Source organism: Nesoenas mayeri (genome assembly GCF_963082525.1).
Source record: "Nesoenas mayeri genome assembly, chromosome: 3".
NCBI lineage: Eukaryota > Metazoa > Chordata > Aves > Columbiformes > Columbidae > Nesoenas > Nesoenas mayeri.
This window is the reverse complement of record NC_137544.1, coordinates 24,727,199-24,751,540: the sequence shown is the minus strand read 5'-3', so window position 1 is coordinate 24,751,540 and position 24,342 is coordinate 24,727,199. Positions and strand designations below refer to the sequence as shown.

General features: G+C 33.8%; 1 protein-coding gene across 3 annotated transcripts in view; it reads right to left on the bottom strand.

Annotated features, from left to right (window-relative positions):
* The window catches only part of MCPH1 (microcephalin 1), a gene marked incomplete at both ends in the record, with an annotated part of 125,413 nt that overhangs the window by 82,865 nt on the left and 18,206 nt on the right, over window positions 1-24,342 (bottom strand). For all 3 annotated transcript variants that reach the window (XM_080342419.1, XM_080342420.1, XM_080342421.1), the window contains 3 exons: window positions 5,021-5,183; window positions 8,200-8,237; window positions 19,463-19,575. In XM_080342419.1, coding sequence (XP_080198545.1) covers window positions 5,021-5,183; window positions 8,200-8,237; window positions 19,463-19,575 — 314 coding nt within the window. The remainder of the gene's footprint in view (window positions 1-5,020; window positions 5,184-8,199; window positions 8,238-19,462; window positions 19,576-24,342) is intronic.

The window sequence follows — 24,342 nt, the reverse complement described above, 5'->3', positions numbered from 1 at the left end:
GGCGGGGGGGGAGGGCACGATGGGAGATGTCCAATTTTGCATGCTATTGGAAGTGAACAGTATTTTTTTGTTTGTCATGAAAAGCAGCACATCTTCAAACTTATTGTTGAACTTCATTACAAAACTCCAAAGAATATTATGTTTACTTTTAGAATACACACCATCAAATTTTTGAAAATGTAACAGCTGTACAAAAAGAGAAAATAATTTCTATAGTCATTATATCATACCAAACCTAAAAATAAGAGTTAATCACATGAAAAAATCAATGACCTTCAAAAAATATTCAAAATGTAGTAACACATTGCTGTGTTTAGTCAAGAAAAGTCTCCTAATGTCTTAAAAACATACAGTTAAGACTGCAACTTAGGATTTGAGTTATAAATTTTAAGGTGGTACCTGTGTATATTTTTTACAACTACTTTTTACAATGTACAATAAGAATATTGAAATCTGTTAGCTTTATACTTATAGCTGTGTATATTTATTGCAAATAAAATAAACTTCCTGATCCAAGTCATTTCTCTTTTAATCACAGTATAAATTAACTGAACCAAGAACATTGTAACTTCTAATACAATTCTTAGAGACATGCTGCATGAAAATAATTTCTTTGTAAATAATCTTGAGCAGGAACAGATGTACCGTATAATATGTACATCATGTCCTTATAGCACCAAAATGATGTTTGTACCAAGAGTAACTGGCAAACAACTCAAATGGATTAAAACATAAACTCAAAAGATTAGTTGTGATTAAGTAATCCCATTTCATCTTCCAGGCCAATTTTACAGTAACAACCTCTATACATCCTTGTAGTATTTACAGAATTTTGTTTAGAAACGAATTTTGTTTATCTTAACAAAAGATGGATTAAAGCTTGTCTATCACGGCTCTGGAATTGAGTACAAAGGCACCGTATCTACTTTTCTAGATAAAAAGAAAATTAGATACAGAGTTCATGAGCAGGTCTCGCAGTAAATAATTAGGTTACCATTCACTAAAACATTCAGTTTTCATGAACACAAAGGCAAGAGTTCTCCATTCTAAGTCACTGAATGCTTGCTTCTGACTTTGGTATAGGAAAATTTTCAACCTCTATCTTTTCACGGCAACACTAAAAAATGCTTCAATATCAAGTAAGACAAAACCAAATTCTGATGTGCAATATTATTCTTGAGTAATTTTTCTTGTTGAGTCAGTAATATCCTCATATTCAACAGTTCCTTAGAATGTGGAAGAGGACCAAGAAAACCTGAAATACTTTAGAACATAAAAGTGTTTATATTGAGATAAGCTAAAGTTCTGAAATGTGCAGTTACAAAAAAAGATTTAACTTAAAATGTAATGATAAAGCAGTTCAGATCAAGCATGAATGTTGCATATGTATATTGAAAGTTAGGACAATACAGCTGATAACACTGAGATATTAAGTATGCATTGAACGTTAGAAGAATGGCCATGAAGAACATAAGAAAGGAGGAAATAGGGAGGAAAGACAAGAATGGAAAAAGACGGTTTTTCTGTGGACGTGTTTCAGTCTTAAATAATGTCTTCTTTTCACTTTGTACTCCAGATTCACATAGATTAATCTTTTGTTACTTTGTCCTCAAGTATAGACTATTTTAACTAATTCAGGTATTGAGCTCCAGCAAGCATCCTGCAGATTATATGGCTATAAGGTTAAATATGGTGTGAAGTTTTCCCTCATTTATCATACCGGTTATGTTCTTTTATTAACACAATATAGGAAAATTTATGTTGAACATCAAGTTCTCAGGAGTCTGAAAATACCACATGCCTAGTCGTTATTTAAGGCCTCTTACTCATCCAGCTAATATCCTGAATGATCATATGGTATTTGTATTGTACTTGAATACTTATATTGAAATATATGCAAAAAGGACTGCTATGAAGATTAAGTGCCTAATGATAAATATATTTCTCTAACATCCATCTTTAAAAAAACAACTTTAAGTTTTTCTCAGAAGAGAAAAAAATACTGTGGCCTGGGTTGTCTCCCCATGTTCCATGAAAAAAGGCAACAGTAAAAAATATTTCAGCTGCTTAAAATGTTGAGAAACATCTTCCCAAAGACAATCATCAGTATTCAAGATTAATGTCTTCTTTAAAAAGTACCAGTGATTTCTCCAAAGAGACTGATTCTTTGAAATATCCAATTTGAAGTATTTTACTGATTATAGTACTATTAGTACTATGGTACTTTTTTTTTTTTTTTTAAATGGTATTTACCAATTATAGTATTATGGTAGGATTGAATACAGTATAGAAAGACATTAAAAGATTCAATATTTTAGCATTAATAAAATGAAAATATGATTTTGCTTAAATGAAATTCTCCTAACTCATTTTCTACAGAATTCCTCCTGATGGCTAAGAAAGGCTTCAGTTTTCTCTTTTCTGGTTAAAGTATTCAACAACTACTTTGGGTAAACAGACGGCAAAATTATGACTATGACACAATTAGAAATAAGACAAAAATGCTCTTATGTGATAAGATGCATATACTTAACTAGATTAAGAAACTTTTTTAAAAAGTTCAAAGCAAGATTTCAGTGAAGTTATTTAATCACTTGACATTTATAAACAGAGTTGTTCACAGCCTCAGTGAAAGCTTTAAGTACAGGTCTAAGAAATTAAAAATAGCAATATTGACAGATAAGCAGATACTAAGGACTGAACAAACTTGTCATTTGGAGAACTGAACTCTGAAGGTTTTTTTATAGTTTCTTCTCATGTAGCTCTCCTAGTAACTCCAGAACTTTGTCTCAACAGCAGCTCAAAAAAATGAGTTAATATAATTTCAGCATTAGGTCTAATAACATTTACAGGAACAAACTAATCTTTGGAACCGTTCCAGTTAACTTACTGGTATTATATGAGGCACAAAGATGGTCCCGTGATGAGTCTAAAAGGTAGCCCATAAGACAGCAGGAAGAAATTTGACATTGCTACTAGTCACTACTGGCATGTGTTAATGTTTTCACCGTGGATTCATTCATAGAAGTACAGTGCATAATACAAGCAATGAAATCCCAGGACACCAATTGCCAGAATACTGATTATCCAAATATTGCCTTAGGTACAAAGATAGAAAAGTACTATACTGGATTTTTATAGTAGTTATCTGCATTTTTAGTTATTTGAATTTTTTTCATAAGGAAATACACAGCTTTCAGGCTTGATTCCAGTGTGAGAAAGTATTTCTCCAGGATGAGAAAGTAACTTCTAGCAAACATGTTGTTAATGTTTAGAACTCCGTACAAAGCTAAATGTGGCACAGATACTTCAATGTATTTCATTCATAGATGCATGGACTCCCAGAAAAGTCAAGCCTGAAATGGACCTTTGGAGACTGTCTAGTTCAACCCCCACTCCGACTAGACATCTTGAAAACAAAAAGGCAACAGTAGTTGATTTTGTTTTCAGCCCAAAACCAAATTTTAAAGTATTCATAAGAAAAAGGAACCAAAAAAAAAAAATTAAAACGTATCCTACAGCTCTTTTCTGTAAAAGATGAATGGCTATTTCCATATAAATTCCACAGTAATGTTTTATAACTCTGGAAACATGAGGAAAGCTGAAAAACTGTCATCAGCAATGTCAAATCGAGTGGTTAACATCTATTATCACAGGGAGCAGCTGAGGTGGCTTATTAACCCTGGGCTGACAGGTAACTCCCCATGTGGTCACTGTTCACTCCTCTCCCCAGGAAGATGGAGAAAACAATTAGATAGGCAAAAGCAAAAACAAAACCAAAAAACATTAAAAATAAACAAACAAAACCCAAACATCTTGCAGGTTAAAATAAAGACCGTTAATAGGTGAAGAGGCCAAAAATAAAGCTTAAAAAATACCTCAATTGATTTAATAGTAATTATTTCCACCAGTAGGTCGATGCCTACTCTCCAAGAAATGGCTGCTTTGGAAAAATTCCTACCCTGTTTTATAGCTGATCATGATGTCATACAATACGGAAAATCTCTTTGGTCAGTTGGGGTCAGCTGTCCCAGCTGTGTCCTCTCACAACTTCCTGTGGACCCCCAGCCCGGTCACTGGGAGGGCTGACTGAGAAACAGAACACCTTAAGGCTGTGCAAGCACTGTTTAGCAACAGCTAAAACACTGGTGGGTTATCAACAGTGTTTTGTTCACCAGTCAAAACCAAAGCAGCATACAGGCTATGATGAAGAAAATTAACTCCATCCCAGCCAGATTCAGCATGGCAGTTCATGATTCTTTTGACTTTACAGTAACAGTCTGGTAACTTTCTGTGGTAATCCACAAGAAATTCTGAGGCCATACACTGCTTATTTGATCTGGACATCTGGGAACAATTTCTGTAAATTACAAAGTCTCCAAACTACTCATCTACAAATAGCTTTCCTTATTTATTTCTATTTTACAGTTTCCCAACTATGCAGCAAAATATCTAATAATTCACCTTCATTTTTACTGATGCTGAACATAATATGTGTTCCAGAACATAGTAGAAATACAGGGTGTTTCAAAAAGATGGACCCAAGGTCCCCAGACAATACACCCTTAGACTTTTTTTTGTGGGGATACATTGAAGACCGTGTTTATGTGCCAGCATTAGTGACTAATCTGGATGACCTCAAAAGCAGAATCAAGGCAGTGGTGACCTCAGTGGAAGACACTTTGAGAGGCTTTTGGGATGAATTCAACTATCGTCTCGATGCCTTTAATATGTTCAAAAGTAATGTGACATGAGTTTCTCATCCATGAGCTGAAACTTCAGTCATTTCTAAAATATATAGTGAATCACAATACAGGAATAGTTTGGTTAGATTACGTACTGAAAGACTGTAAGTCATGGTAACAGAGCTTCACACAGGCAAATTTCATCTAGGAAAACGTGAATATTTGAACATTGCATGACTGTACATAACATGGACACAAACATTGTTACATGGTTGATATTTCAGCTATAAAAAAGTTTAATTTATTCTATAGTAAATTTAAAAATTATTCCTTACCCATTCATAAGAAACAATCCAACACCCACGAGCAATTCCCAGCATAATATTCAAGGTACGACGAGGACTCCCTGTAACTACATGACTTGTTGTTTCACATACATCATCTGAGAGCAAAAAGTCTCCAAGTTTATTCACCACCTGGATTACTGTATTTTGTTCCCTAAAAAGGAGAAAAGGAAAAAACTCATATAAAGTTGAATGGATATGCATAATTATAAAAGCATACATACAAATTAACTGAAACTCTCCTCATTTCTTTCCTCACTAATAATTTCTTATCCTTTTCTCGCTAAGCCCCTATAAATTCATTAGCATTCCTACAGAGTCCAAACAGACCCTTTTCTGTCATCACACAATCATATCTACTTGCACATCAAAGCTCTTCTGCCCCCCACATCTATCTTATCTGTTTAAATAGAAGCTTTTGAGTCAGAAATTATCTAAGATTGTTTGTGTAGAATACCTAGTACAACAGAGACTCATTCTTGGTTGTTTCTGTAGTACTATCATAAAAGTATTACCAAGAAATGTAAACATTTAGACATTAGGAAGCACCAGATTTGCAGCATCTGAATAAAATGCTGTGATTAAATTTAGAGAGAAGTCCTAAAGTTTTGGCTTCCTACCTATACATCTGTGCCAATGCTTCATTAAAAATTCATTTATCGTAAATAAAATTACAATTAAACACAAAATCCAGAATGGCCACCTACAACTGGAATTCTAATTTGAGTTCTCTACATAGCTACACTAGAGAAATTCATAATACCATGAAAACAGTGAGATCTTGCTGTCACTGCAGAAAAGCTGTTGCATGAGAACAGATTACAGTTCTTATTACTTTTATTATAAATCATTTTTATAAATGATCATTAAAGGTCTGTAAATGAAAGCTCATTTCTGGTGACCTCTTTGCTCCCCTTGGCTGACTTGGAAATGTCCACAGCATACTCTATGAGGTAAAACAATGAAGCACAACCTTGAACACTGTCACATCTATCACAATGGTGATCCTCTCAGGTAAAACATTTAAGTTAATCACTGACATAATGCGAGCACACTCAGAACACCTCCAGAAGCCTCTGGGGTTTCTTTTATTTTCACTACATTTCACTCTACAGAAAGTAACTCAGCAACTCCCCAAACACTCCAGCTAAGGCAGACACTAGAGGAACTCTAACAAAATCTGCAAAATAATTATTCACAGAGAATGCAACAATCTATTTGTTTAAGAAGATTCAAACAAATATATTAATAGTAACAGCAAACAAGTGTAGACAATTAACTTCACACTTAAGTCAAACAATGCTATTTTATGTGAAGACACTTAAAAAAAAAATCATCAAAACATTGACTCAACTGCCTCACTCCAGACACTGGTTACTGGGAATTCCGGCCTTGGCTATGTTGCCTTGAATATTACTGGAATATTAATGTTTTCTTTTCATTTGATGAGTTTTAACTTGACATAGCCTACAAGGGAACGATTTTGCAATGTTGCAACCCACAGAGGCTGGCCCGGCCTAGACTGCATGCTCAGGGGATGCATTTCCATGCTCTATCCAAAGCTTTTCTTCCTCTTTGTGTCTACACAAAATTCCTTACATTGAGAGGAAAAAGTCCTGTTGTCCAAGAAGTGAATCTAATACCTCATAAATTACAGTGAAAACTCACTAGTTTATATTTCAGTTGGCTGCAAAAATTGCTGGATGCAAATTTACAGCAAAATGGTGATTCAGAAAAACAGGTAACTGCTGGCCGTGAGTCAGGGGCAGCATTTAATATAGTCTCAAAACACAATGCCATAAAAACACTGAACTCATGATCTTTAAACATAAATTCTGATGAACAACTTTTGACGCTGTAGCTAATGGGTAGTAAAATTGGCTTTTGGCCATTGGGTTGTACACTTTGGAGGACTATTTTCTGTTCTTTAGTTCTTTCAGAAGCAATCCCTTTCCCTTCACCCGTTTACAGGTTGATGAATGCCCATAACTGTAGACAGCCAAAAGCATAATCTTGATGACAAAGTTCTGAAGAAAAGCAATTGTTATCACTAGACTTCATTATTTCATAAAATAGTAATTGGCTAGTGGGAAAAATCACCATACAAGCAACATAAAAGAAATAATATATTAAAGACCTATTTTAATAGAAGAACTTTTTCCCCAGCTCTGCTAGGATTTGTTCTCTTCTGTTAGGTGGATCACAACCTCTGTTTTCCACTAGTCCCGTCTCCACTATAGCTGTTATCTTTCCCTCCTCCACAGCAATCTTGTATTGCATGACTTGCAAAGTGAGTTTGTAGTCTTGGTGTAACTTGCACCCAGTTACACTGAACACAAGAAAAGTATTAATTCCATTTTATGTTTCTGGTATATATTAGTATACTTATTAATAGCTATTGACCACCACTTACAAATAATTTCTGAAAGGATAGCCACTGAGTACTGTTTCTGAGTACTTATATCTATGTAACTGTCAAGATTTAATTACTTCAAACTTGAAACAGATTTGTGGGTAGTAGAAATATCTTGAGTTTTGAAAAATAATTGAAAAAACTGTAAGCAAGTGTAGAATGAAAAACGGAATTATGTTTTTGTTGGATGTTCTTAATGCTGTAAGACTTTAAGGAGAATGAAAAGAGCATGCCAGAAAATTATTAACTCTCCCCCAAAATATGCAGTGGTAGCTGCTTCTAATGTTTTGAAACTAAGTGGCTAACTATTTCTTCAGCAACTATTCGTATGACAGAAAACATTTTAAAATGTTTCAGATTATGACTTTTTAAGCAGAAATAATTAAAATGTATGGGGAAAAAGCTAAATCTCGGACTGAAAGTCAGAACCATTCACTACACAAAAACTACTTCTTATACTTCCTTCAGAAAAATTCAAAACATGCTTAAGTTTTTAGTTTTATTGCTCTGAAGCCCTGTTGAGCCCACATATGTAAAAGCTACTTCAGTTTGTACCATAGCAACACAAACATAAACACACACACTGTACATAGCAACGACATACACATGTATGTATGTGTTTCAAGAATACAGAATGAAATAAAGTATTTTAACATATGTCCAAAGAGAAATTTCATTTTGTATAGGCATAAAAAGATTATCAACATTCAAGTTTAAATGGTGTGCTGGTTAAAGAGTCAAAATATTCCATACTTACTCAGAAGACATACTCGTCATAACTAGTGTCCTTGATGGCTAGAGACAGGAAAGAGAGAAGAAAATGTCAAAAATCTGACAAGTTTCCCCCTCTGAAAAAAAACCCTTAAATTAGAAACTGTTCCATTAAAAGGACTAAACTACTTCATAATTCCAGCATCACCTAGGGAAGAGGCTGCACTAATTAAAACATATAGTAGAAATATTAAAATTTGAGGATAAGGAAGGAAGGAAACCTCTTCAACACGTCTGGTATCAAAGCATCCGATATAACACAAAACAGGAATGTAAATTTTCATTAGTAAAAACAAAAAGCAAAGGATTTCCAAGCCTTGGATGCCACAGAAAGAAGGACAGTATTTGTCTTCTGCCTTTTCCTTCTCATGATCAGATGGAAAGCAAAAGGCATCTAACCTTCAACCAAGAAAACCTGTAATTTAAAATTATTTTAATTTCTTCCAAAAGTAAGGCAGAAATTGCCAAGACAAGACTGTATTTATTGTAAAGTATAATTTTATTTTATTACTGTAGCTTTTTCTAATCTCCTCACTACTTAAGTATTTTAAGTCCAGGTTTTTACGTAAATATTCTTTCACTCTTAAATCTTGTCTAGTGAATAAAATTTGTCAGAGAAAAATAACACACAAAGTGTACTCAAATAGTACTACAAACCTTAAACCAGAAATTCTGAGATATCTTAAAAAGAACCCTTCCCTTCTCCTGCAATACCCTCCATAGTTTATGTGCAAATAGGAGTGTTGTCTCATTCAGAATTTAAATGAGCTTTTTCAGAATTAGTGTTACAGCGGTCAGAAAAGAAAGAAGCATCTTTTGGTCATCAGCAAAGACCATGAAAGCCTCTAGTATGCACAAAGGTAGGACAGAACATGAATTTTAGCAGTGCCAGAGAAATATGTAACTGAATACAAGAGCGTAATAAAAAATATATGTAAGAAGAGGTTTTGAAAATCTTAGCTAAGAACTACTTGTAGCTACGTAAACATGCTCAAATATGTATCCATAAACATTTAAATTTTTTAGAAAAAGTAGACCGACTGACTCATATACAATGATTTCAAACAACTTCTAATTCTCAAAATCAATATATGAATTTAAATTATTTCACTAGATAATTACTTCTCATAAGAAATATTCATTCCCACTTCTGCCACACCCCCCACTCCCAATATATTACCACAACCGCAAGCAGTAAGCTCCCAAAGTCTCTGCTAAAATTCAGTTTCCTTTGAGTAATATATTGAACTGAGACCACAAAAATATTTTGAATTGGATTACAGCTGGTAGCATGGGCCAAAAACCACTCAAGGGTAACTCATTTTACTCACTAATGCATCACAGAACAGAGAACATACTCTGATGCAACTCCATCTGACTTCTCTATCAGTACAGAATTGTTCTCTATTAAATGTTAAAGGAATTAGTCACATTTAATAACAGAGTTTCTTGAAACTATCCCTGTAGACTAACAGAGTCCACCATGACCATATAGCTGTTAATTATATGAAAAGTCTTTGCATAAATAAAACACAGTTTATATACCGTTGACAAGCTAAATATTAAAGATAGTGTAAGAAGTAGCCTTTTCCATGTACAAATGGTAATTTCATTCTGTGGCTGGGTAAATTTGAAAAATATAAGCCTCAGATACTATTTACGGCTTCAGAAGTAACAAAATGTAGTATATTCAATATTTTTAAAAATTCATTATAAACATGCACTCAGGCTATATAAGCTATACAATACTTCAGAACTGAAAATATACACAATTTGAAAATGTGAAATGTAAAAATGATAAATAATAGAATAGAATAAAATAATAGAATGTAATAGAAGAATAAAAAAGAAAAGAAGAGAAAAGAAGAGAAGAGAAGAGAAGAGAAGAGAAGAGAAGAGAAGAGAAGAGAAGAGAAGAGAAGAGAAGAGAAAAGAAGAGAAAAGAAGAGAAAAGAAGAGAAAAGATAAGATGAAGTTTTTCTATAGAAATATTTGAGAGAAATTCTATGCAGTAGTTTTGGAAAAGTAAGCTTTCAAATTCTAACTTATCGCCAGCAATACTTACTGATGATTCCTTAGTCTACTGCTAGCCTGACAAGTGAAACACTCATCTGTATTCAACATTTGTTGTATTCTTAGCCGAAAGACTTTCTATAGCATTACTTTCAGCTTCAAATAAGTAGTTACATTTAATTGCTCTTGGAAGTTCCAAGAACCTCACAGCTTAAATTCCACATTTGAGTTTCATACTCAAAGAGTTTAAGAAAAATGTTAACAATGCAACAATATATATTAAACACATCCATCATAACTTTAATATAATTAGTGTTAAATATGAAACAATATAAAATCAAAATCTGAGTGCATACACTCAAAAAGACATCTAGTAAGATATTGAGTAAGGGTGCTCACAGCAGAAGGACTGCAATACTAGGCATTCTACTGCACAGGTTGGGTTAGATTACTGAAATCAGACATAGGGGCCCATTATACAATAGTGAGGACATACCTCATACTGTCTTAATACACATCGTTGGATTTGCATAAACTCCTGAACATTAAAGAATCCTGCAGTGTCACAGCCTAGGAAAACACAAAGCATGGCTTAAAAGCAAAGTTTTACTCTTCTCTGCCTAGTCTTCCTTGGCTGAAAAACTTGTCTATGCCACATGTGTGTGCTTCAGCATGGTCATGATGTTTTCCTTCAGCATCTGAAGCTGACACTCACCACCATCAGAACAAGCTCTTTGGCTAAAAGTCTGGAGTTAAATCCACACAACAGAATTCCACTGGGTTCTTGGGGCCCTTGTATAGTACTAGATCCAAAGCCAGATCCAGACATGCCTGTTTAGAATGTGCAGAAAGATACCCTTCCTCACAACTTTTTATAAATGAAATGTCATGGAAGTATTACTAATCTGACCACTACTTTTGCCAAAATTGTTTTTTAAAAAAAATTATTATAAACCAAGGCCAGAGTAGCTTGAGATCCTACAGCTGCTTCTTCAGCTTTAGAGCATAAATGTTTGTTAACATTTCCTTAATAGCTTACGTATAGGGAAGTGAAAATACTGGATCCACACAAATTAGGAAACCTGCAGCCTGTCCTGACATTACCCTGCAAAGTCAGCTTTTGAATTGTAGCTTTTATGCTACAGTACATAGCATACAAGATGGTATAGAATATTCTGGAAAAATGTTCTGTCGGTGCACTTCGATGTGATTCAAAGATTCAAGAAGGTGGAAGGATGCATACGAAAGGTAGAAATTGGAATAAAGCTAATTTCTTCCAAACTATGATTTAATTTTCATTCAGAACTGCATATTTTTGCAAGTTTGAGGCCATTTCCTAAGCAGCCATTTTCTTTTATTGCTTCAGTAAGACAAGCAATCCTCTTTAATTACAGTTACCAAGCAGAAAACTTAGCCAAACCATTTTTAAATTTTCAGTTGTACATTTTTCAAGTTAATTGCTTCCCCACCCTTGCTATGCGATTTTTCTTCTATGCTCTTTGTGTCTGTTCTATTTTATATGTTGCTTTTATTGAAAAAAAAAAAAACAAAAAAAAGAAAAAAAGAGTTTGCATTTTCTTTTCTGACCAGCAAAAACATCTGGTGAGCATCATTATGAGTTCTAATGCACATTTGTAGCAGGATTATTATTAATAAAACACTGGAAAGGTGGTATTAAGTTAACTGGCCCCTTTATTTATCATTAATCTCTGAATCCTGAAGAGTTGTGTCTCTGTAGTTTAAATTACAACACACTTATTTTTGGGGTCTGGAATATGGTCTGAGTTATAAATGACATGCTTCAGCTTTCCTTTATATATTTCTTAGGAGCACAGTTGCATTAAGTATTTCATTAGAGTCTGTCAACAACAAGATTTTTCTAAGTCATATGAAATATAAAACATGTATTTCAGTAGCTCAAAGTAAATAGTATTTGCAAATCTTCCCAATACTCAAAAGACAACATGATACTTCCTATATAGTGACTGAGCTATGCCGCAAAATATGTGTCCAACCTCAAAATGCGTTCATCCTGTCTTCTAAGTTTGAGCAAGTGCTTCTTGGAGCTGAAGTACAATAAGAGAAAAGCCCTGTTTGGTACAACCTGCTTTTCAAGAAAGTGAACTCAAATTTTGTTTCCTTAAGAATGTCACGAGTTGTTTTTCATAAGTAACAAATGAATTAAAATGTGACCATTCTCAAGAATGAAGTTCATTCATGCTAAGAATGTACTTGACAGGAATAGTTTTACATGTATGACCTGTTAAACTGCAGCGGTAGTATTAGATCTCATTTTGTCTTTGGGTCGAGAACCCAGGACTCAGATATTTTTCAATAATGATAACAACCAATAAATACCACTTTTTAATTGTGCATTACTTAGTCCAACTGATCCTCTTATGCCTTAAAGTTTACTGAAGTTCTGAAAGAAGAGAGCTTCAGTGCCCTCTCAAACACATATGTATGCTGTGATGAAGTAAAGAAGACCTTCACCTTCAGGACTCAAAAAGATTCTTACCCTGTGTGGTTCGTCCAATATACCAGGGATACAGGACTTTTTTTCTGGGGAGGCTGGGGGGGGGAAGGGGACAGGGAGGTGGGCGGGCAGGGCAAAGCAGTGCATACACATGCAAATAAAGTGTAAAGAAGAATACAAGATAATTATGCTATCGGTTTTGTACTCTTCCAATCCCTTTGTAGGTCCATCAGATGGTTCTGAAATTGGTTTAGATCTCTTATACTCGCTTTTGATCTTTACAGCTGTATTTCAGAAGCAACAATCTTCAGTCCTACTAATGAATGAGCCAAAAAACAGCCATATGTGGTATGGGAATATCTGAGAATCAGGTTACTTTCACTTTGCTTTTATCTAGGAAGGTTGTAATGAGGATCCAAAACTTTAAGGCTGTTTTTAGAAACAATCTATAAATTGTGCTATGTTAATTTATTCTATTCAAGTAATTGTGGCTCATAGCTGAAAATAATTGGTAATTGTAATGAATGATTACTATTCAGTAGTTTCAAACAGCAATTATTCAAAGCTGTAATTTACTTTCTGGCTGGCCTTTCTCTGCTTATCAGTCCTTTGATACTGATATTTTTCCAGTTCCCTCTGGCTGCAAAGTTGTTTTTTACTGTAATTTCCTTACAAAACATGGTACCTCTGCCTTGGCACTAGAAATATGTGAAAAATGCACCCATCCTAACTAAATCAATACTACCATAGGGAAAGATGAAAAAACAAAGCAGGCTATCAGAAGACAGAAAAACAAGATGACATGACAGGTGCCTGGTCGTCAGCTTCTCTACACTGCCAAAGATGAGAAAAAATGAAAAATCCTGCATCACAGACATAAGAACTCCTAGAACTTCTCTTGGAAATATTAAGGATGATGAATAGCTTCAGGCTTTTCAAACTAGCAGTGTCACAGTTTACAACTTACTGACATTTTCAGTTTTCTACATGCAACCAGGATAGCTAACAACTATATTAAAAAAGTCAACCATGGGGGATAGCAAGGGACAGCTTTCACAACATTCTGCAGGCTTCTAAGGACAGGTTTATCTGTCTGTGATCATTGGCAAAACTAGACACTGACTTCTCCTGGTAGGGCAAACAAAGACTAAAAAGAGATCAGATGCTCCTTCCCACCCCCACTTTGTAACCAAAAATTTCCAACTCAGTCAACCTGACATGAAAAGAGCCAACAGGCATGATTAACAGTTTTGGAAGCACGGGCACCAGTGATTCCCATTCTGATGGGAAGCCCAAGCTTTCCCAACAGGTACAAGTTAGTGGCTGGCTCCCTGGTCAGCATTAGTCAGGAAAAGCAGCAGCCCAGTTCTCAACTGTCTTTAATGAGGAAAGTTTCACCTCTAGAACCTACAATGTGAAACCTGAGGAGACAGAGAGGGAGAGCCTGCCAATGTGACAGAAGAGAATCTCAAGAAGTGGGATTCTAAGGGGAGGAGAAAGCTACTTTACAATGTAACAGAAAATGAAAGCTCAGGTGAAGAAAGGACACTCCCTCACCCCATAAAAGTCACAATTCAGGAGAAAGAGGAACAAGGGCTATCACGGGGAAACGTTATGTTATGCAGAAAACCTCACACCTGCAAGCAGGAAAATTGTAAAGGCCACACTAATGCATAAATTAATTCTATAATTAGCATCAAATAATGTCCGATGTATACTCGCCTTCCCAAATAACCTGTGAGAAAGTCAGGCACAGTTAATTCTTTTCTGCTGAAATTTTAAGCAACATGAACTTCTTCCCATCATCCCCAGCATCACCAAAGTTAACAAAAATAGTTTGTACCCTTCTGTGAATGACCTCAACAAAAAAACAAGCATTATGTAGAAGAGAATCTGTTTCACCTGTTCAGATATTAAAAACTGTTTGTGCTTTCATAATGATCCAGTGAAGTAAACAATTCCTTTGGACGGCTGACTTATGACCAACTAAAAGCACTTCATAAAGCTTCAGCTGAGTTACCAACCACTGTCCAGGCTAGAATAATAATTTTAAAAAAACAGCCACCAGTAAGCACTAAGTCACAGGCAGTATTTTGAGATTCTGCTTTTCAAATATTTACTAAGAATATTTGTTAGTGATTTTAGATATCTCATTATCTCATCATTAACCTTGCTGATACTCATTTTAGTTTTTTCTATACACCATTCTTATACCATTTAACACTTTTAAAATCCATTATGCCAGTAGGAATTTTGATTATTTTATTACTTTACTTCATACCAAACGAAAGAAGTATGTTATCAAACGAGTATCTCCATATTCCATTTATATGAAACAAATACTAACACCAATTATTGATTGCCACTTTGTTCTCAAATGCCAATATTATTACAAAATCTGGACATCTGGGACAAAACAAATGACCACAGCTATATTTTGGATATAGCAATAGCATAAGCTGTATCTTGCCAAAAACTTGTTACCCAACAACTTGTTTCTTCAACTTTATGTTGATTCAGCTAGATAACTACAGTTAAATAATAATCAACTATTCAGTTGTCACCAGGTAGAGTTGGTCAGACACTTTCAGGATTACTTCATGTTAGATGAGACATCGTGTGAACAAGAAACATTCTAGAATCAAATCAGGTATGCCAAAAAAATTGCTTGATGGTGGAAGCACTCTTATAATTTGTAGCTTCAATTACTCATCTCATTTCTACAGACAGAAGTGATCAATTTGAATAATTTATAGTGGCCACTTGTCCACCACTCCCATTATATCAAATATTTTCTCCAGACCATAATAATGTACCAGTTCCAGGTTCTTCGCTGTTAACTGAAAATGAGCTTCCATGCTTCCACCTTGTCTAATTCACACTAGTTTAATATTCATTTGCAGCTTGAAGTCAGTGACACTTCAAGTACCAGTTTTTAAAACACCTACCTATTCAAAGCAACTACAAAATCAAAATTGGAAGGAAAACATAAAAAGATGTTGTCCTCTAAACAGATGCAATCTTTCTAAGACAGTCTACATATGCACATATCAATTGGAGACATAAAGTTACTTTCCTGAATTTCTGGCAAGATGCTTCATGCTATACAGTTACAGATTTTTCAGGATATTAAAATTTGTTTTGTCCAGAATAAAATGTTTTTAAAAAGGATTTTGATAGCAGGATCTAACAATAGGTTGCTTCACACTAATTGTTCCACAGCATGAGCTTGGATTCTCATAATAATTTCCTCTTCTCTCAAAAAACTCTTAAGTTCAGTGTTGATAACTTTACCTTTGCCCAAATCCAAGAGCTACAGAAATACAAGCCAAGATGAATCTGTGTAAAAACAAAACTGAAGGAACGTCAGTTAAGTCCATGCTGTCTTCTCTGTGAAAATATGGTTTTAATTATCCTTCATGACTTAACTGTTTTTTTTCTCATCGTTGAATAGTTTGTTCTATTCACTTGAAAGACTATTTTAAGGGTTTTTTTGATTGTAAAATTTATTTCTGTTGCATTTCTAGTGTTGTGATACTGTTATATCCTTTAAAAGATATCTATCAGCTCTCATAGCCCTCTGAAAATATGAAACAAGTATTTATTTGAATAAAAATGGCAATTAACTGGTTAGTCATAATGGGTCTTTCTCTAATCTGTTTAAAGTACAAAATGTTTACATTTGTGACATGTAACAAGCGTTGTCATAAATGTAAACATTTTTGTGACATTAAGCAGTGAAATGAGCACTCAACCCTCATACCAACAGATTAACACAACTGAAACTGATTTTTAGCTATTTCATTTTGTCCTCCCTATGCAAAGCAAAGAACGAAATATTTAATTCCATTGAATAATTTATGCATCACAATGCATAAAGGCTTTACTTTCTCCATGCAATCCAGTATAATCAACTTAGATTTGTAGAGCAGGGAAGCCACCTGCTGACATTCATAAGCATTAATCCACAGTGTTTATCCTTATCAACTCTGCATGAGAAAAAATTGGAACTATCCTCAGTTACAGGTTGTCATGTCTCAAAACTAAGAATAGCAAACCTAAAGGCCGCTTTTATAAATTTATACCTTTATGCACTGCATTTAAATAAGTACAACACACTGAAGCTCCTGTTGGTTTTTTAGGGACTAATGTTGTTTTAAATCCAAAAACCTTGTGTCTGATGCCATTAAAGATTCCTGAAAAACTTAAAATATTTTAAACTGCTCTGTCTTCACAGCTTTGGTTAATTGACAGTACAATTTTAGATAAATTTGATTAAAAGTCTTCCACATTAAGAATGCAGTAGCCATGACTATAGAAATAGTACAGATAAAGAAAGAAAAGATGAGTACTTGTGATCTAAAATTGTGATATAAAAGTAGCTGAACAAAGTAATTCTTGATTTTAACTTTGGTTAAAAAAAAAAAAATATAAGAAACACAATCTGCATGAGGTTTTGAAGAAAACAAGTGCATAATACTTCAGCACAGCAGAGAAATACAGAATCTACAGCTTAGTTTACATTAGATTAAAGAAACTACAAACAACATATTGAAATAACTATAGAAGTAAGCAACATTGTTTGGTCGTATTTCCTACAAATATTTTTGTATGGCTTTAAAAAAATTTACCATTGCATTGTAAACTCCAAATTCCTACTGACATACCTTCACTGGAGCAAATGAGTTACAATCGTAGTGTTCACACGAGATGTAAGTAAAGTATTCTAAAAAATTTCAGCGAAGACATTGTCTACAAATTACATTCAGCAAACACCCAAAATGTTTTTAAAGAGGTACTAGACTTCAAACACTTTTTCTATGGAAAAAAAAGCTAACTGCAATTTACATTGCTTCCAAATTAAAGAGACTTACAGCTAAGTAATTCATTTAAGAGATTACTCTTACAACAGATGCCCAGAACATCAGCAATATGATCTGAAGCTTTATATTGGAACTATTCACTACAAAACTGTATACTCTACAAAGACTATAATTTAATGTGGCTTGTTTGTTTGGTGAGGCTTTTTTTGTTTGTTTATTTTTTACATAGAAAAGGTCTGGAGATTCACATAATCACATTTGTGGAAACATTAGTCCATTAAAATAGCTAGAAAATGTCATTTCTTTTGAATTTGTATTTTCAACATAGACTTTATTTTAAGACTTAAATAAGCATTAGAAAGTTCTTCATAATACTATGACTCAATGAAATATTTTTAAAAAATATTTGTGCTATTTCTCTCCTATACTTTTTGCTTTAAGCAAAAGAAACAAACTAAACTTTCTAACTTAGCTTCACTTTGTCAAATATTAGCAAAATGTTGCAATGTTTAAGCTGCAGCCATTGCAAAAAAGTGTTTATTAAAAATTAATGTAATGTTGGTTGGTTTCAAAAAGCTTCAAGAACATATTGTGACTGGTACTAGAGAAGCTTTGCAAGTTAATTATTTACAAAAAAATTGATACTCCATTTAATTGTGTTCAAAACAATATCCTCTTAAAATTGCTTCATTAAGAATTTCCTAGGGATCTCCAACATTGGCTTTATACATTTTGCATGGATGTATCCATACAAATGATTGAAAATAGGTCTTAAAAAACCATCTTCACAAACATTTATGATAGATTAACAGACAATTGCTTGATGAAAATATGAAGTAAATCTTTTCAGTGCAACTGTTTGGTTGACAGACTGGTTAAATCACATAAAATCTTTTTGTGAAGTTCTCTTACTGTTTCCATCAAAAAACTCACAACATTGTCTCTATATGAATTTGCACAGCCAAACTGCAACTGAAAACCTTGGAAACTATAAAGAACACAATTAATGACATGAAAGAAAGTATGTGCTGCTATGTTACTGACATTTGAGTCAAATTGTATTATCACTTGGCTCAACCAGAAGGATGAAGGAAGCCATCTCAAAACACTGAATAGCAATTTTCTCCAGCTGCTACTCAGCTTTTGCTACTAATTGCACCTGCTCAGAACTCTTCCATAAAAGAGGATAAAACTCTGTGATTAATCTCTTTGAAACTCCACCAATAGCTACCTGTCTAATTTATTTCATATAATTAATTACCTCAGACATATTTTAGTGCTTTAGGACTTCCCATTCTCAAAACAATTCAGTGCTCATTTTAATTGTATGAGTTGCTACTTAGTGGTAAAAAGAACGATTTATTTTCTTGATCAGTTTTCTATTTACATAGAACAAAACATTTATAAATGAAAAATACCTAAAAGAGATTCAGTGCTGACCCAATCCTCTCACTTTTTTTTTTTTCCCATCCAAACAGAGCTCAAATAGTAAGTTAATAAATCCAGCTTTACCCATACCTAGAAGAAAATATTGCATAAATCCTTATCTTGCAGAAACATTCACTGGGGATGATCCACTACAAAACAAACAAGCCCCCCTACCCCATTTAGTAACTACTCCAAAAAGGATAGGCATCTTTTCAGGTTACTTCAGTGGCTTTTTAACTAAAATGTTTTGAACTGCCTTACCAACCTCTTTCACGATGTCAACTTGGTACAACTCTGCCACCACAAGTTACCAGAAAGCTGAGTTTCATGGTTATATGTATGGTCTTCGAACACCGTTTGCATAACATTTCAAGGACAGTGAGATTCAGAAATGTTTTTAAGTTACTGCTGCATAAAGAATGCATTTCTTTTTTGTACATACAAAGTTAATTAGTGATTTCCCAAGACAAGAAAAGAGTTAAACAAATAATATGCCCAGTTAAACTGACCTTTTGGAGTCTTCTATTTTTTCTGAACCCCCCATTGTGCTTATTCTTTTGTTCATTAAAAACTTTGCAAGAGCCATCAGTAACATGACACTCTGAAACTTCATTTTCACCACCTAGAAACCAAGTATAAGTTTAGAAACTTGAAATGAAAAACTCAATCTTATGAAATCAAATTGCCACCTAATATTTTATCATAGCACACAGAACTATGCACAATTAAGATACTTAAGTCAATAATTTGTACCAGTTATTTCCACATGGTATTTCAGTTATGGAAAAAAGTATGACATTCAAGCATCTGACTTCATCTTTCAGTATCTGATCTTGTAAATAAACTACTTGTAAAACTCTCAATTTCAATATTTTGAAAATCATATATTAACCACAGCTGGAGAATCAGCTACTTTGCTTTCTGTTTTTTACAGAATTTGCAGTTTCTCTGAATACAGTTGTGATGAGAGTTTGAAGCAGTGGTGGCTAGATTTTCTCCTTCTTGCTGAAATGTCAACACTTTCAGGGCACACTGCATTTATCCGAAATGACCTGGAACTCTGAAACATGTTTTCAAACAACACACTGCAAGCGAATCTACCAAGATGTTAGCTGGCAAGGATTGCATGTGCATGCAGTATATCAGTCTTATTATTAAAAAAAGGCACCATCCATAAGAATGTGCTCTAATGGGGCTGCCAAAAATCAATATTTTCATTGCCTATTTTGTGAATTCATATATATTTAACTCTTCAACACTGTCAGCATTACTTTCATAAGCATTAAAAAATAAACTTCCAGATAATTTGAGAAATTAGCTTTCTTGCATAAGATGAATATTTTTGATCTTTTATCAGCGAAATTTCAATTACTGAAAATCTAAGTAGGTAATTTTCCACAAATTTAATTCAAGGGAGTCTACTTTGAGTCATAAATTTTTCATTTCAAAGATACACATGAGAACAGTTTAATAACTAGTGATTAAAGTGGCCTAAATTCAATTCCTCCTAAATAAGCTGCTTCTCATTACTTTTTGGAAACACTGAAGGTTACTATCCATATTTACTAGTCTGACTGCATATATAATTAAGAATAATTATTTTCCTGTCAGCTACTTTAACTCTTAATCCTTGAGATGACAGAACAACAAAAAAAATTACAGAACAACAAATGAGGATAATTTTCATTATGATTACTTATTTTCAAATTATAACCTTTAGTCAAAATTTCATCACTTCTTCACATTAAAGTTGCAAGTTTCACACTAATGTACACAGTATTACCTGTCTTTTCCCCAGAGATGGGGGTAAAGCAAGGTATATGGGTTCTGTTCAGTAAGTCATTTCAGTCACTGTAAAAGGACAATCTACTGGTTTGGGTTGGGGTTTTTTTTTGAGGGGTGGATTGCAGGGGGGCAGAGACAAGCGGTGCAATATTCCTTTGGCCACTCTTGGCCTGAATACTCAAGCTCCACAGCTTTTGTCTCAAGACTTGTAAGCCTGGGCCTCTTTCCAGTAATGAGCCACCCACTGGTTCTTCATATTTACAGGGAATCAGGAACAGGGGACAGTGTCCATCATCTCTGATTACCAGCTTGGGAATCGTATGTATTACATAACTAAGAACTATTCTTTGCAATCCAGTTCCTACTTCTCTCCTGACTTATACAGATTTCTCAAGCACTTTGCAGCTTTTCCATCCTGTGGGTCACAAACTTCACTGTCTTTTGTATGTTTTCCCCAGACTGCTTCTTTTTAGAGCAGTTGCTCAGTCACAAGTAAAGAAGTTTTCATCTTTAGTAGCTTTTCCTGTGTTTTTTTCAGATATGGTTGTCAGAACTTTTTGAAGCAATTCCACTCACTGCTAGTTATCCCTAAATTTAGTTCAAATACACAGGTAACTCATGCCACTGTGGTCCACTAAATCCCTTAAATTCTCTTCTAAAATATTGCTCGATGACCAGTATCAAAGTCAACAACTCTGATAGCCCTGTGAAGTATTATAACAAGTTATATTGACTTTAATTTGCAGTTTAACTGCCTACTCATCCATGATAATTTATCACCAGTGAAAAGTTTTAAACCAGAATTTTATCTTCAGAATTCCATTTGATATTTCCTTTGAGTTAAAAAGCAAAGCAATGATTAGGCACAATGAGCTGGTTTTTTTCAATCACATTAATAATCTCTATCTAATAAAAAGTTTGTCTATACTGTTCTACTTTAAGAATATCATAATGAAGTGTTGCTGAAATTAAGCTATATTAAGCCTATCTACTACTTTGTACTCTTCCACAAAGTTATTTACTTCAGTTACAAAGACAGTAAGTCTGGATTTGTCATCATTAGTAATCCTTCAGGTATGTATGCACAGAATATTAAATAACTTGTATTGTTATTATTATTGTAGTTACTATTCCAGCAGAGATAAATACCAAGTTTTTCCTATCTAAAACACAATTTCTTCAAGTCTTCTGAAAGCTTATGTGCCCAACTTTATCCAGTATTTTATGCACTCCAGGACAAAGGTCATCAGGTTTTGTGAATTTGACTACATCAAAATCATCAACCTGTTCCTCTACACAGAAATACTTGTATTTTTTTTGTTGTTGTCGTTGTTTTAATAGTCAGTTACAATTAAACTTTTTTCTGAGGATAAAACAAAGAATCAAGGAAGAAAGAGTGTTCTTCTTCATTAGATTTTTAAAAAGACATAATCAAATGTCAATAGAGGACATAATACAATATTTTTAATAATCTTGTCTTTCAAAACTGGAGGAAAAAAAAAACCCACATCAAATCTAAGGAAGTTTTCACATGTGTGTTTTTAAAGACAAACAGTATCTTAGCAATGTTAAGCACCTCACACATAGAATCCCAAGTAAATCTCATATAAATTAATCATTTTTGCACCAAATAACAAAATGATATTCCAGATTCCCCATCTTATCTTTTAACTACATTAATTACACTATTATGGATCTTAGTTTATGTCTCTTGGCCAACTAAGATAATATTTGCCTCTCACATTCATTATAAATAGCTGAAATTCACTCAGCTAAGCCTTAAGTTTATTTTTAAGACTGGAAATAATGCTAAGTCTGAGTTCAAATTTCTAAATTATTTTGGGATGAAAAAAGCTTAAAAGAGTGTACTCCTGCATTCCTTGCTCAATATTATTTATTGTTGTAGCTTTCAGATTAAAAGTCATAGGAATTCAAATCTGAGCAAGCACTGGCATTCTAGACTGCGTGGTTCACATGCCAACCTACCCTACCATAAGTCCTACAAAAAAGCTAAAAGCAGATGGACTGGATTTCAAAGCAATTTACAATATGAAGGACAAAGAAATTATGACACTCTCCTAGTAACACAGTTCATTAGCTTCCACAAAATACAGTATTATTGCATTTCCATAAACTTATATTCATGTTGGAGAAAAGCCACTGGTTTCCTCACTCTGTAACTGCTAAAAATTTAGGCATTGACACACAAAACCCAGCTGCACAGCACTTATTGATTACAGAGCACTGAAATTTATCAGGTATGGCTGGTTTAATCAGAAGGATAGAAAATCTATTTCATCTCTAGAAACAAAGCTGAAAAAGGGAATCTGAATACAAAAGCATCTCTTAATACTCTTAAAATGCCTAATTAATTTCAACTCTTGTATCCGTAACAGTTCCCTACTTGATTTATGACTGGGAGTAAGATGAAAATACGTAGCCATGTTTATGCCTGTGCTCTTCAGCTGAAGAACTGGACAGCCTTGAGTGAACCCTACAAAGGAACCTGAAGTTTGCTACAACATAATTAGGAGTTGAAAAGTTTGTTTCAGATTAGCCTGCGTATTTCACTTCCACTTTAAAATCAAATGTTTCAAGTAGTCTGTGGAAAGAAAGCTTATCAAATCTTACTTCTTGTCATTAAATAAACTGGGGAAGAGTGACGCTGACTCAAAAACACAAGGAAAAAGAAAGGGGCAAGAAAAATGTTTGATATTTAAAATATATACAGACATAATTAAATTTTATGTGAATATTTCATTATTCCTAACTCTACATCTAAGAGGAGTGAAAAGAATTATTTAGCTTTTAAAAATAATGGACTGTATTTGCCAGCCTTCAAATCACATACAACATACAGAAAAACAAAGCAATTCATTATTTATTTACTAATTACCAAGGACAAGAAATAACTTACATTTGAGAAAAAAAAGGAAATATTAAAAATATATTTAATAAAAATTAAGTATTCCATCACACATTGTCACAGTAGTAAGTTTAAAATAAGTTCTTCATTTTCTACCACAGAATGTGCATATTAGGGAACATTAAACTCATCTTTCATTATTGATTCCTTCTAGTGAACACATTCGAGCTGTCAAACTTGAAGTTCTGCTTGACTACAACAGACGCACGAAGTTGAATACATTATACATGGGAAAGTAGCCATCACTGATAAATCGCAAATAGTATTGAAATCACTAGAAACACAGTTTGAGACTTAACAGAAGTTCCTAACAAAAACAATAAAAAGTATAAACACTGAATAACTAGTTTGCTGAGTACTGTTCCTTTTTCCTCTCCTCCAAAACCTGTTATCTTAAACAAGTTATTCAGTGAGAAAATAAAAGCATAACATGCTAGAACATAGATTACAATTTCATCACTAGAATTCAAAGGTTAGAATTAACTCTACAATTAACTGGCATACCTAAGTTTAAAAGTACATAATTTAAGGATCATCTTCTACCACATTGGCACATGACAAAAAACACATATAGTGGGTTCATACATTTATTCTTGTGTAACATACATCTGCATCAACATTTTTTTTAACTGCGTTATGATGATGCACAGTAGGTATTAAAATACACATATAGTGAAC